The sequence below is a fragment of the Aspergillus ambiguus genome (assembly GCF_047715705.1).
Source record: "Aspergillus ambiguus strain CBS 117.58 unplaced genomic scaffold BDV59scaffold_3, whole genome shotgun sequence".
NCBI classification, from domain to species: domain Eukaryota; kingdom Fungi; phylum Ascomycota; class Eurotiomycetes; order Eurotiales; family Aspergillaceae; genus Aspergillus; species Aspergillus ambiguus.
The window spans coordinates 1011014-1025010 of record NW_027395516.1 but is presented as its reverse complement, the minus strand read 5'-3'; the positions used below and the strand labels follow the sequence as shown (position 1 = coordinate 1025010).

The following is a 13997-nucleotide window of genomic DNA, read 5'->3' as shown; positions in this document are numbered from 1 at the left end:
AGTGCGTGAGAATGAGGCAGTTTCCGGTCCTTATCTAATCGTACAGGCGATCAAGTCATCCAGTCAAGTAGCCAAGCCATCATTTGTTTCTATAATCTACTGTATTATCCACAGGGAAAGTTCTAAAAAGGAAACTTTTATTCGTCTAACGGCATCACTGTACTTATTGTACGACCCATTTTTGGGATCCTCTCTCGCCACCTTGAACCTCCCACTCGATGCTGACATCCAACCCACGGGATCGCTCCGCATTTTTCTGGTATCCGATCTTTCCGGTGATGATCTGGCCCTGTTTCAACGGGGTTGGCTTCTTCTTTCCTTGGTCGATGAGGACAACACCTTGTTGCCAGTGAGTCTCAGTGCCGTAGGGACCAGTAGTGAAGGCAACAAAGCCCTTCTTCTGCATTTCCGAAGGTAAGGCATCGTCGGCAATTGGAGATTCCTTGGATGGCATGAAAAAGATGTCGAACCAGACAGCAAACCCATCGAGCGCATCGATGTCTTGATTCAGAGTCACCTGGAAGTCCTTCAAGAAGGACAACTCGTCCACCGTAATGGTATGCAGTGGAAGAGGCAGGAAGACGGACGAATCGCCGGCGATAGAAGATGGTTGAATGGTCCGGACAAGACCTTCGTCGTGGATGCCCTCCAGCATACTGGACATCTTAAAACCATAAACATTCTCCCAGAACGACACATTGGAGTCAACGAAGTCGGGGTCAGCGAAAGGAGCAATGCGAAGGGTAGCATGAGACGGAACCATCAGTCCACCGGGTGCCAGATAGCGGTCCCTGGCGTAGATGACCGAATCAAACATGGCTTCAAAGAGCAGGTAGTATCCCATCCACTCGGATACGATAATATCTACCTGGTCTACAGGCAAGGTAACTTCTTCGATTTTACCACGGATGCAGCTGGGCATCAATAGTCAGCGAAACTGTAACGACATAGAGTGGTGTGAGGAGGATTTACGTGATAACGTCCCCGAAACCATTGTCATAAATGATCTCCTTAGCCTTGCTGATGATATTGGAATTATCCACCGAGATGACCTTGCGAGCACCAGCTTTGGCGCAAAACAGGGAAAGAATGCCCGTTCCACAGCCGACATCCAAGACAACCTTGTCCTTGAAAAGATGCTTGTTATCGTAGATGAAGTCTCTGTAGGAGTCGGTGCGGATGGCGTCTTTGAGCATAGTCTCATGGATTCCTTGAAAGTAACGTTTAGCGAGGCCCTTTCTCTTAAGAGTAGAATATTTCGTACCATTTCCAGAGTAAGACGTGAAGTAATCGGACTCGGCCTCGTTCGCCTTGGCTTCGCTCCGTTTGGACGGACCAGAGGTGGCTAGTTTCTCGTCCTCCTTAGAGAGCTGATCCTCCATAGACTTTTGCACCGCAATTCGGTACTCCGAAAATTGGGTCTGGAGGCGCTCGAGGTCCTCTTGAAGTTCGATTACTCGGCGCTCTGCCTCAGTGCCAGCCGGTGCCGGAGCTTCGTCGTCGATGTCATCCAGGCTGTATAACAGGGCGTCATCTTCAAGAACGGGCTTGAGATATACGTCGTCCGCGAATTTGTCCTTGGAGGAGACGTCGGGGCTCGTGTTCCCTTCCTTGACTTGAGACCGGATGTAGTTGACCAATTTAATGGTGTCCAAGAAATCCAGGTCTGATCGACGGAAGACAAAATGTTAGCTGGGACACCCTGACGGCAGTTATAGACATATATCGACCGAGCTTGAAGCGGCGGAAGAAATACTCAAACGCCTTTGGATCCGATTCATTGACTACACACCGAGCTCTTTTTTGGTCCTCCTCAGGTCAAAGCCATACTTGTCTCTGCTCTCCTGGAGCATCGCATTCACGTCGGGATAGAGCTTATCGGAGAAGAGACCGACAACGGGCTGTGTATCATCGTCGGGTTCGACGTCTTCCCAGCCTTCCTCATTGCTGACGTCCGAGTCTTCGGAGGCGGTTGAGTGGACATCATCGTCCTTGGGAGGAGGGTACGACAATTGGGGTGCCATTGTCGCCGGGGAGAAGAAGATCGAAGTGAATATAACTGCAAGGCGGAAATTGAAACTGATATTGCCAAAGGAGTGGTCTGATCAAGGCGGATGGAGGGGTTCGGAGCGAGAAAAAAATGGCCCGCAAAAGGAAAAAATGGTTGCCCCGCCTGCTGGTTTGTTTATCCACTCTTGGGGGGGCCCAGAACTGCGATAAGGGAGCCTTAGGCCAAGTCCCCCACCACCCGAGTCACCGCCTGCTCTCTCTCTCCTCTCTCTTTCAACTACACAATTGATCGCTTCAGTTCTTCTTCCTCTCCTGCATGCTCTCTTCCCTTCGTCCAGCCCTGTGTGTCTACGCTCGTTTCCTTCTCTTCGCCCCCTCCCTGTCCCCCTCATAGCGGTTCTGTCAGCAATACAATCCAACCATGGCCTTCTTCTTCAGCCGCGGTCGCTCCCGGCAACCTTCTGATGTTGTTCGGTCTATCAAAGATCTTCTATTGCGACTACGTGAAACTCCAACTACTCCGGCAAAGGTTGACGCGCCCAGGCTTCTTCTGGTGGACTCTGCTGACACCGGAGCTCCTTTAGGTGGAGGAAGAACTAGGTAAACAATTGTCTCAGATGAAGCTGATCGTGCAAGGAACCCAAGGTCCGTAACCGATGGAAAGGCCCAGAACGAAGGAGACAATGCGCTGATACGAGTCCTGCCAGAAATCGAAGTCTCCCCCGAACAAGTACATGCGCTAGTTCAAGCTACCCTGCATGAAGACCTCCTCTATGAGCTTGCGCGAAACCTCAGTCGACTCCCATTTGAAGCCCGGAAAGATACACAAACTATATTCTCGCACGTCCTCCGGTTTAGGCCCTCCCCAAACACCCAGTCTGACCCTCCCGTGATCTCCTACATCGTTCACAACCGTCCTGAAATTATCCTGGAGCTATGCAACGGCTACGAACACAGTCAGAGTGCCATGCCGTGCGGCACTATTTTGCGGGAGGCGCTGAAATTTGACGTGATTGCGGCGATTATTCTGTATGACCAGTCCCGGGATGGTGAGCCGGCGATCCGGCTGAGCGAGGTTCAACCGGGGGTTCCCCAAAATGGAACTGGTGTGTTTTGGGAGTTCTTTCGATGGATCGACCGAGGCAGTTTCGAATTGAGTGCCGACGCCTTCACGACTTTCAGGGTGGGCAAATACTGACCCCTCGCGTCCGGATGATTCTGGCCACTAACCACTGAATGCTCGCATAGGAACTCCTGACTCGTCATAAATCGCTCGTGACGGGCTATCTTGCGGCGAACTTTGACCGATTCTTTGGCAAGTTCAACAATGTGCTAGTGCAATCGGACTCGTATGTCACCAAGCGACAGAGTATCAAATTACTCGGAGAGATTCTGCTAGACCGGGCGAACTACAATGTGATGATGGCTTATGTGGAGAGCGGCGAGAACCTCAAGCTCTGCATGAAGTTGCTCCGCGACGATCGGAAGATGGTACAGTACGAGGGGTTTCATGTCTTCAAGGTATGTATGACCCCTCTAGGGCGGAGCTCGGGTGAGCGTGCTAACAGGGGAACGTCGCTTAGGTGTTTGTTGCGAACCCAAACAAATCGGTGGCGGTCCAACGGATTCTTATCAATAACAGAGATAGACTGTTGAAATTCTTGCCAAGATTCCTGGAGGACCGCACGGACGATGATCAGTTTACAGACGAAAAGAGTTTCCTGGTTCGCCAGATCGAGCTTCTGCCCCGAGAGCCCATCGAGCCCGCACGCTCTGCGCGCGAGCCATCTCGGTCCGGGGCCAACACGACCGCTGTGGCGTGAAAGTAACCGATGTATTCCCTTCGCTTCTTGTTGAGACGGGTGTGATGGCACAGCGGGTTTGTGTATACTGTGTATGCTCTGTGCAAATATGGCCCTGGGGTGTGACGAGCTGCTGGTTTCAGCCGTCTGGGTGTTGTCGATATTGATGTTGAAGATGTGAAAATAAGCAATCCGAGTAGAACGGGAAAAAATGGATATAAACAAGAAATGGGATTCCTATCCTTGCATGTCCGTAGGAGCGAGTGGATCGAGGTCAATAATGGACGATAGTGTATCAAGGGATGATCTAACGGTTTCGCATGCGGGAAAATAGTTCGAGCATATGAAGTTGGGATGATAGAATATGCAGGGTATACAAAACTGATCGAAGATGGAGGCAAGGTGGGAGTATACCGAGTTCATCCATACAGAAGACCGAGATCACGGGGTCAACCCGCTTTCTTTCTTCCTCTTCAACTCTTCACCCTCTCACACTTTCTCCTCATCGTCCTCCCAATCTATAATTATCTCCTCAACCGTCTCTCCAACACCAAAGAATGGATCGAGATCCACAGCTGCGTGGCCCTGGGAATTAAATTGGGAACCTAAGCCATTAGTGCACCTGTGAACGCACTCCTCGGAGCCCTGGTGGATCTCAACTGTGGCCCCTCCCACTTTTCCCCCCTTCGTGATCCCTTGGGAACTGGTCCGTCAAGATTGGAATTCCTGTCATCTTCCTATTATAAGAGATTCAGGCACCGAGAAGGGGAGAAAACGAAGAAGGATCTCCGTTGGGTCTGTCTTTTTCTCGGGCTAACGGTCGTCGCTAGTACTTGTCCCATTTCAACAACTCCCACGCCTCATACATACTCTGCTGCACCCAACATTTCTCCCTACATTCCTCCCATTCAAGAAGCTTGTCACCGGTGCGCCAAGCTTCCAGGGTGCCGCGGTCCAGGTCGCCTCTCCTCTTCTTCCCAATTTTTTTCCCTTTCGCCATTGAAGGCGGTCATGATCTGCTGCTTCGGAGGTCTACCCACTTCGTCAACGTCGCTCCTTTGTCTACCATCCTTATTGGGCTTCTCCTGAACACGGTCATTCCGCTTGCTACTGAGCCAAACTACGGCCGTGCTACTCCATTCCTTCGCTGCTCCAGGCGCCCTCCCCCCGCTCTACCGCCCTGTGGGAACCCGATCGCCCCCTGTTCGCCTCCATAACCAGTCGCCCTCCTCCAAAGAAAAGACATCTCTTAGCTACATTTCCCCTCCCAAACCATACCCTCCCAAGTCATGCCAGGATAATGGGCGATGAGCGATCCGCCTCCATTATCCCCGTCGTGATGCCCGATCCCGAGTCGCACCTCCAGCCCATTGCGCACGAAGATCCCTTTGCGACGTCCGCCCCTGTCGGAATCCGATCAGCCTCAGTATCCGCTCCAGTCGATTCTTCGTTCGAGTCCGACTCTAAATCAATCCCGACGACTCTTTCATCCAGTTACCCAGGGGATAATAGGTCGAAAAGCGCGCGACAGGATGGCAAACTCGACTCTGGTCTGGATCTGTCTAGTGCGATGGACGTCGCTCACAACCCGCGCCTGTCCCAGTTGGACACAACGAATTCCGGAGCTAGTCTACGGTCGCGGCGTAGCATACCGAGCATTATTGTGAATGACACGGGATCTGGCCCCGGCTCGCGCCCGGCGTCTCGTCCGGGATCTCGCCCGGGATCTAGATGGTCAGAACGGAAATTTGGTCTGCGGCCCAAGCGATCAGCAGAGTTTGATAGAAAAGCGGATGCTCCGCCACCCGTGCCTCAGATCGAGGCCCCTTTCAATGGGATCTCCTTGGATATCCCCACTAGTTCTCTTGATGGCCTGGGTCCACAATCGATGAGGTTCTCCAAGCGTGGGAGTCTCATCAAGGACGAGCAGAAACAACAGTTGCAATTGCAACTACAGCAAGACGAGGAAGAGGGACAGCAACAGCGACAATCGCTAGAACAACTCCAACGAAAATCGTCATCAACCCCACCCGCGCCGCCACCGGAAGAAGACATCTCGCAGGCAGAACAACAGAGCGAAAAGGACACTGAGAAGGATACACTACATTCGTCGCCCGTGCCTCCTCAAGAGCCGAGTGTTACCTCAACAGAAGCCTTGGAGCCGCCCCCAAGACACCCGAAGGCCAGGGCGTCGCTTCGTGTCCGAAACAGCACTATTGCAAGCCGGGCTATATCCGCGGACGAGGACATGCTGTCACGTCGCGTCAGGTTGATGTATGAGAAGGGGGATGAGAATGTGACGGATAGCGAGGTGGCGCAAGCGATGGCCATAGAGGAGGGTGTGCTATGGGAAGAAACTGCGCCACCAAGCACAGAAACATCCCGCCTGTCTGGCTTGAGCGTATCTGGCGCAGAATCCAAGAGCGCGGTGTCATCTATTGATGCCGACAGCACTGCAAACAAACGGGACACCAGCGAGCTGGCTGGTGGTATAGAATACTGGCAAAACATCCAGGCCGGGGATGTGGATCGATACGGGTTCATTCGGACTCCTACTTCGAATTTGATCGAAGGCATAGAACAGAGCCCGATCCAGCGTGTGTCGACAAGCTTGCTATTGGCCGCAGAGACACCCCGCCGGAAACATATCATTCGACCGCCCTCCGCTCTAGCAAGCAACCGGTCGTTCGCTGGCCGATCACCGACGAGGAAGATGTCCGAGCAGTCGATGCGCCCGTCGTCGTCGCAAAGCACATATAGTGCAACGCTGCGAAGGTCGACATCAAGGTTCCGCCAAGCAACCAACTTCCTACCTCACAATCGTGACCGTCGATTCAAAGATGAGGCAGCGGATATGCTTACACTGCCAGAGGATCTTGATAAAATCGACACCCCGGCTGCCCGCGCAGCGAAGAGGAAGGAGTGGGAACGCGAGGATAAGTGGACGAAGATGGCCAAGCCAACGAAAAAGAGCAAAGACGGCGGAGGCATGACCTTTGAGTTCGATACGCACAGCTCGAAACTCATAGAACGCACCTGGAAGGGGATTCCGGATCGGTGGAGAGCTACGGCCTGGTACTCGTTCCTGGAGGCGAGTGCCAAACGACGTAACAACAGTCCGCCTGAGGAGGATCTCATCGAAGCTTTCCATGAGTTCCAACTCGTCTCGTCCCCCGACGATGTCCAGATCGACATTGACGTGCCTAGAACTATAACGAGCCATATTATGTTCCGTCGCCGCTACCGGGGTGGACAACGGTTATTGTTTCGTGTGCTTCATGCGATGTCCTTGTACTTCCCCGACACTGGATATGTTCAGGGCATGGCGGCCCTTGCCGCAACGCTACTTGCGTACTATGACGAAGAACATGCATTCATCATGCTTGTTCGGCTATGGCAGGTACGAGGATTGGAACGGCTATATCAGTCCGGGTTCTCAGGCCTGATGGAGGCACTGGGAGATTTTGAGAACGATTGGCTGGCGGGAGGAGAAGTTGCCGCCAAACTGGTACGTTACCTTCGCAAGCTCTGCCTTCCTACAACTACAGGCACTAATGGTCGAATAACAGAATGAACTTGGGATTCCGCCGACTGCATATGGCACTCGCTGGTATCTGACCCTTTTCAACTACTCGATCCCATTCCCGGCACAGCTTCGCGTATGGGATGTGTTCATGCTTTTGGGAGACCCCCTCGACTTCCACCTGAATGGGAAGAGCGTCGACCCGGAAGCACCTATGAGTACTTTCGGCAAAGGCTTTGACGTTCTGCATGCGACATCAGCAGCTCTCATCGACGGTATGCGAGAGATCATTCTCGAATCAGACTTCGAGAACGCCATGAAGGTCCTGACCAGCTGGGTTCCGATCAGAGACGTAGAGCTCTTCATGCGCGTCGCCAAAGCCGAGTGGAAAGTCCACCGACGGAAAAAGTTCCATAAAGATTGAGGAATCTTCCTCATTTTCACTTTTATAATTCGAATTCTATACCTTAATCTTCTTGGTTCGTGCTCATGCGGGGACATATTCTGTCCTCCAGGGCTGATGGACGATATCCCTGCACGAATTGTTGATGACCTGGGGCCGAGGTTGGCTTCTTACGATATCCCTTCCACGCGCTTTGCCTTGACTTTATAATTCTTACCTATATTATTACTCTTGTTACTTCGTTGGCGGCTCTCGCATTACGAAACAATGCGACCAGAAGCCAATCTCGACATCAGTCGAGCAAGATTGAGTGGACTTCTTCCTGATCACGAACGGGTATAACGATGACGCTTTCGCAATGCCGATGAGCCGGGCATCATTGGGCCTGATGCAAAGACATACTACCTAATAACACTACCATGTTCCTTCTGGGAGATCGGAGCACGCCATGTTACGCGCCAACATGATATTTTCATCCACACTACGATCACTTCACTGCCGCTTTTCCTTGCGTCCACTCTTCCTTTCTCTTTCTCGCCTTTGGGCCCTTTATGCATATTTGTGCGTCAGTCTTATATACCACTTTCTCTACGGAGGAAGCTTTTGATCCTGATACCCCGTTCTTTTGATTATTATTTTTATTATCCTGCTGCCATGGTTGCCTGTCCATTCGTTTTGCCTGTTTCACTTTTGTGGCTATTGCTTCGCTTCTCCATGAGTAGACTTGGCCTCGGACATTGGGTGGGGTTGTTTGTCCGCTGTAATTTAGTATTAGGGCCTGTAATGATATACATACTTAGACCTACTCGGTTTCTTCGACTCGCCGTTTTCCCTGTTTGTTCTGGTGATCGCCGCTCGCTGCCCTTTTCTGTCACTAAGAGATAAAATCAATGCATGTCCATAATAGGTTAATACCCCAACGCTTGTATGGTTACACTAAAGCCTTGGTTTTAAGTGTTTTCCTAACTAATCAATGTACAGTGGATCAACATGAATAAGTACGATAACCTGGTAGGGGAACTTCCATTTATTCGCTAGACAGAGATTCTTCAACAGCCTGGACACTCCACGTTTAAATTAACCAAAACAAACCAAATTAACTATAGCTTCTAGACAATATGGGAATCATACAACCACCTGGCTGAAGATGTCATTTTTTTGTCACTCAAAGAGCTAAATTTGTACAGTTTTCCTACTGGCCGTAAATTTCAGTGGCGAGTGATGTTGAAACAGTGCTATTTCCCTTGGTATTTTTCATCCATAGTTGTTCCTGTGAAGATTCAGAGAATAGAAAAGTTCTCATTTCGGGGCTGAAAGTAATCCAGCCAAGCTCATTGAAGTTGTTGGTCTAGCCCGTACGGATACTACTGACTTACAGGAATTACCACGATCAAAAATATATCCTAACTAAGGCTTGCGTTGTCATTTAATCTGATTTGTATAGTTAACTATCATTCAGCAAAGTTGAAGGCCGGTCAAAATCTTCGGCACCGGCTACGTCATTTTCAACACCTCCTGGCGGATATCAACATCGTAAATCCCGACCCAATACATTTCCAGCAATTACTTCTGCGGGAAAGCTAGACCGTCATCTAGTATATACAAGGCCCGTAAAGCTCTAGATTGTATCACTACCCCGGTGGCAAAAGCTTACCTTGACTGACTGAGAGGATAAAGGAACCTAGATGAATCTGTGCTGCGAGGTGTGGTTACACGACCTACGTCAATATGCTATTATATATAGTTCTAGATAGCCATTATCTTGTTACACAAGTAATAGTATTGCTTCTTGCTATTAATAACGAAAAAGCATCATCGTTCTCCAAAACCTCTTGATTAGTATGGATCACATCTTACAACTCCAAGGACTAAGCCTTTTGAGTCCGCTGGTTGCAGCTTTAAAAAATATCACAGTTCCTGACAACGTCATTCAGCGTGGCGGCACCATTTGTTCAGCATACAAATGGCACCAGTATATCTTATTCTACTTGATAAATTATTTGGCCAATGCTGGTACTGTGCGATCGCTGCCAGGCGAACGCACGTTTGTTAATACCATAAATTTCCTGGATGCTCTTTTCCTCCCATACTCCGCAGTTTGGAGGGGTGTAGAGGGAACAGTGCAGTCCTTATTGTGGCTCCGTTTGAGGAGATGGATGAAGAAGAATGAGCAAGTCTGTCAAGAAGACGACGATTTGCTAATTGCAGGTCGGGTTGGAGCACTCTGCGTGATAGTGCGCTCGCCGCTGTGGGAACCGGCCGACGATCAACAACTGGAGAAAATAATCCTTGAGCCTCAAGAGTCCAGAGAAAGTGAACCCACGTCTTCGGCTAGTTCGTTCAGTCTTCAGGAAATGAGATATTCTACAGGATCCCAGGCGAGTGACAACAGCACCAGCAATGGCGAACGAAGCGCTGCTGGGTAGGTCACGTCCTTTGCATCAAGACTAAACAGGTCGATAATCCCTAATGCCTGTGCCAAACAGAGGAATCACGATCGGTGATATAATTCCACGTTTGTCGACAAAATTATTACGTGATTCGCCGATGTCGGTACCTGAAGTAGGACGGATACGATATGTTCATGGAGTGCGGAACCTGCCAAAGGAATATACTGTTGCAGTATTGCCGTCACAGGCAAAGGTGCGGGCGAACCGTGAACCAGAATATATGCAGTATGGCAATAGACAGCGCAGAAGTGAGATACCCATCCGCGCAGTACTGCGACATACTAACTTTATCCTTCAGGCGAATTGAATGGGCGGCGATCTGTCAAGATATCTTCTTCTTATAACTTACCAAAAGCCATCCTTTCTGTGACCCAAACAGTATTTGCGTCCTCTACACTGCTCAGAGCCCAGAATGAGCAGCGAGAATACTTTGGATTTGCTGCGTTTAGCCTTACAGTCATTCCCTATCTTGTGATGTCCGTGGTGAATCTAGTCGCAAATGTGATCACTCCAAGTTATCCTACGTTGTACCTTGTGAGATCAAAAGAGATGTATGAGGCTGAAGGGCACGGTGCACAGTTCGACGGCGTAGTTGGGAGCCTAGAGTATGGGTCTCGGTATGAGTTCCATGATGGCGGGCACCCAATATATGCTAGTGGCAGGTTTAGGAAGTGCAAGGGCCGATGCAGTCTGGAGGTTACCCACTCGGAGCAAAGACTTGGAAGTGATTCCTATAATATCATCATCCCTGCCTGCAGTCCATTCGAATCTGATAGTTCCAGGGAGTTCGGCAATAGCCTTGTTGCTCTGACCGGGGTTATTTGTCTCATACTCATGGCAGTTCCATTTGTGGTCACTGCATTTTGGACTAAATACCGCAAAGGGAAAAGCACACTCGCTCAACAGGTTTGGACTACACTTTGGCCTGCTTCAGCGTGTCTCAACGGCATACTTCTTCCTTTTGTGCGTGCATACCGTCTGCGAAAAAGACTGAAGAAGTTTGACGCCTTGGCTCATGACACCGAAAAAAGCGAAGATGCTTATCATGCTGCTGCTAAAAATTATCCACTGTGGTACTTGGCCTTTGATGTCGCCGTCCTTTCTGTTCTTTTCGTACCTGCAATTGGAGGGTTTGTTGCTGTCGGGCAGATGTTACATTTTTGGCAATTCTGCACTAACTTTTCTAGCTGATGGTAGAAGATGAAAAAGAAGGAAGGAAAGAAAGAAAAAAAAATTTTCGGTGAGTGAAGGAAGCATACTGTTGAAATTGGCGAAGGATCTATGTTGGCAGATGTTAACGTTCGACTCGGGATTGATGGTTTAGTGTAACAAAAGCATGTTCTCTAGGGCAGAGCCAGCGAGAGGGAATTTATACTCAGATCTGGTAGCTCCGACTGTCAAATTGAGGATTCCATAATCAACCTGATATGGTGAATACAACCCCAAGGGGCTTCATTTACCTGTTGTCTTTGGCACCTGGTGCTCAGCAGTGATGTTAGACAAGAATGTCACTAAAGATACTAAGCTCTGTTCTATTAAAGCACAACGAAGGTAGCCCTTGCCGCGATCTACGGCGTATGGCGTATGCATCCTGTAGGATTCCGAGACTACACTGCAGATCATACTGCCTACATACGCAGTAGACGCTGATCGACATGGACATTTCCAATTTTGTAAACAGTGGTATCAATCTATGTACATATCTTGCCGGTATACCAGCTACCGGAAAACCGCACCCGGACCGGCCAGGCAAAGCAATATAAACATCGAAGGAGATCCATGAAGAAGAGACCAAAGGAAAGGCAAAAAAGGATAGACAGATTGAAGGAGCAAGCTCGTGCTCGCAAGCGGGGAAGTACCCCACGTTCTGGGGGATAGGCGTGAGCCTCATGACATCGTCTAAGTTCGGATCAGATCCCAAAGCGCAGCTTTTGGGCAACCGTGTGTCTATGCAAGATGGCGAAAATTGAAGGGAGGATTTTTCTCAATCCTATGAAGTGGGACCCGTCGGACGGGCCGCTTCGCGACTCGACTGGTTGGAGTGCGTTCGCGTGGTGGGTGACGGCCCGGGGCTACTATCGAGATCGGAGTCACGCGGGGCGGTGTCGATACTCGAGGTGTAGCGCGAGTGCACGGGTGGATGAGGCAACGGGGGATTGCGGTCTGGCCTCCGGTCTGCAGTTGAGTCCTCTGCGGGTACGGGCCCTGGAGCGCCGGTTTCTGTGTCACTGTGCTGGCGAGGACGCGGCGGATGCTCCGTCTGTTGCGGGGAATCTGGACGGGAGGATTGAGAGGAACGGAAGGTCTCCGGCGGACGGGAGGAGGGGAGTGGCGGCGGGGGATGCGAACCGGCGGATTTTCGTTTCCGGCCTGGGGCTGGAGGGCTCTGATACTCTGAACGACGGGCCTGCGTGGTGGATGATGGGTCGTGGTGGGATCTTCCCGAGGGAGGCGGATGGGATTGGTTCGGGGGGATCCAGTGGTGGAAGTATAGGGATGGCGGGGACTGGCGCGGTGGAACATCGGATCGATTGGACGGATGTTGTTGGGCTGATGGGACGGACGAACCCGGGGCATATTGCACATTGCTCAGATTGATTGACGGCGGCGGGGGCGGTGCATGCGCCTCACTGGGGTTCGTGACTCGGGCTGCACCGGGGGGCCTAGGATCCGCGGGGTTACCGGGCAGAGGGGGCCTACTGAGGGAGGTCGTCGTGGGCGAGGTCCCCGGGGGATGGAGGGGTTGCGATAGAAGCACGCCGGGACCGGGGACGGACGGTTGTGCGGGGGGAGCAGCCGCATATGGATTGGGAGGAAGAGAACGAGAGTCGTGACGGGCGTGAGGGACGCGCCGTGGAGGAGGCGGATGAGAAGGGTTCATCAGAGGAGTGCCTGGGCCACGGGGCCCCTGGGGAAGTTGCTGAGGCATGTATTGTTGGGTCAATTCTAGTACACATTGAGGCACGCCGCCTTGACTGATGCCGGCGAAGATCAGCGGAATCATATGCGGCGGGACGCCGGCCTGCAAGGAATCGCGGAGCATACTCTGCTCGATCTTCCGCTGTTCCAGGCGCAGGGCTTCCTGTCGGGTCTTCTCTTCCTCCTGCTTGCGGCGGTCCTCTTCGGTCTTGGATTCGAGCCAGGAGGAGAAGGAAGGGTCGGACGGGTGTCGTTGGGGCGGCGGGGGCGGGAGAGACTGATTCATGGTGGTGAAGGGAGCGAAGCCGACGTCCGGCGGAGGCAAGGCCAGAGAGGATGGAGGAGGGAGAGCGGCGTGCGCGAAGTCCATAGAGGGGAGGGGAGGAGAAGGCCCAGATGGAGGCGGGGAGGGCCGGGGAGTGGGAACGGAGGGAGGATCATGGGGGGGAGGGAGCATGACGCATGGTGGGGAGAAGGGGGGAGGGAGAGAGAGGGAGGGAGAGGGAGGAGAGAAGAAGAGAGAGAAGTAGAAGATGAGACTGATGGTATGCAGACGAGAAATTGCCCAAAGGGGAAATGCAGACTAGCGCAATGGGGCAGGAGACACCGTGGCGGTTCTGCGCCTAAACTCGCCAAAGCGGGCTAGAGCGTCTGTTTCGGGCAGAAGTAGTATGTCCCTGGGTAAGTAAGTACGGAGTATAGACGGAGGATACGCATATGTATCACTCTGCAGGCGGGCCGGACCGACGAGATCACGATGGAAGAGCGCAGGAGAAACGATGGTGCCTAGCGGAGTGGAGTATAGATAGATCCTCTGGATCAAGAGAGTAACCCGTGCGAAATGAACCCCGTGTTTCAGCTAGACGCCCTGCCCGGTTTCATCTCATTTG

General features: G+C 51.6%; 4 protein-coding genes across 4 annotated transcripts; 2 read left to right on the top strand and 2 right to left on the bottom strand.

Moving 5' to 3' along the window:
• Nucleotides 1–5: 5 nt before the first annotated feature.
• On the bottom strand, nt 6–2159 carry BDV59DRAFT_170144 (protein arginine methyltransferase RmtB). Its single transcript, XM_073688360.1, has 4 exons — nt 1793–2159; nt 1265–1666; nt 973–1210; nt 6–914 (listed from the first exon to the last, which is right to left on the bottom strand). Exons 1-4 carry the CDS (start codon nt 2022–2024, stop codon nt 164–166), a joined length of 1623 nt encoding a protein of 540 aa, XP_073551984.1. The 5' UTR covers nt 2025–2159; the 3' UTR covers nt 6–163.
• Nucleotides 2160–2261: 102 nt separating this feature from the next.
• BDV59DRAFT_170141 (Mo25 family protein) lies at nt 2262–4071 on the top strand. Its single transcript, XM_073688359.1, has 5 exons — nt 2262–2539; nt 2595–2655; nt 2718–3193; nt 3259–3531; nt 3594–4071. The coding sequence occupies exons 1-5, from the start codon at nt 2432–2434 to the stop codon at nt 3831–3833; spliced, it is 1158 nt and encodes a 385-aa protein (XP_073551983.1). The 5' UTR covers nt 2262–2431; the 3' UTR covers nt 3834–4071.
• An 891-nt stretch (nt 4072–4962) lies between these two features.
• Nucleotides 4963–8076, top strand: BDV59DRAFT_86520 (putative TBC domain protein). The gene is made up of 2 exons (XM_073697229.1): nt 4963–7320; nt 7382–8076. Exons 1-2 carry the CDS (start codon nt 5113–5115, stop codon nt 7757–7759), a joined length of 2586 nt encoding a protein of 861 aa, XP_073551982.1. The 5' UTR covers nt 4963–5112; the 3' UTR covers nt 7760–8076.
• A 3768-nt stretch (nt 8077–11844) lies between these two features.
• On the bottom strand, nt 11845–13968 carry BDV59DRAFT_170139 (uncharacterized protein). Its single transcript, XM_073688358.1, has one exon. It carries the CDS (start codon nt 13562–13564, stop codon nt 12179–12181), a length of 1386 nt encoding a protein of 461 aa, XP_073551981.1. The 5' UTR covers nt 13565–13968; the 3' UTR covers nt 11845–12178.
• Nucleotides 13969–13997: the final 29 nt, after the last annotated feature.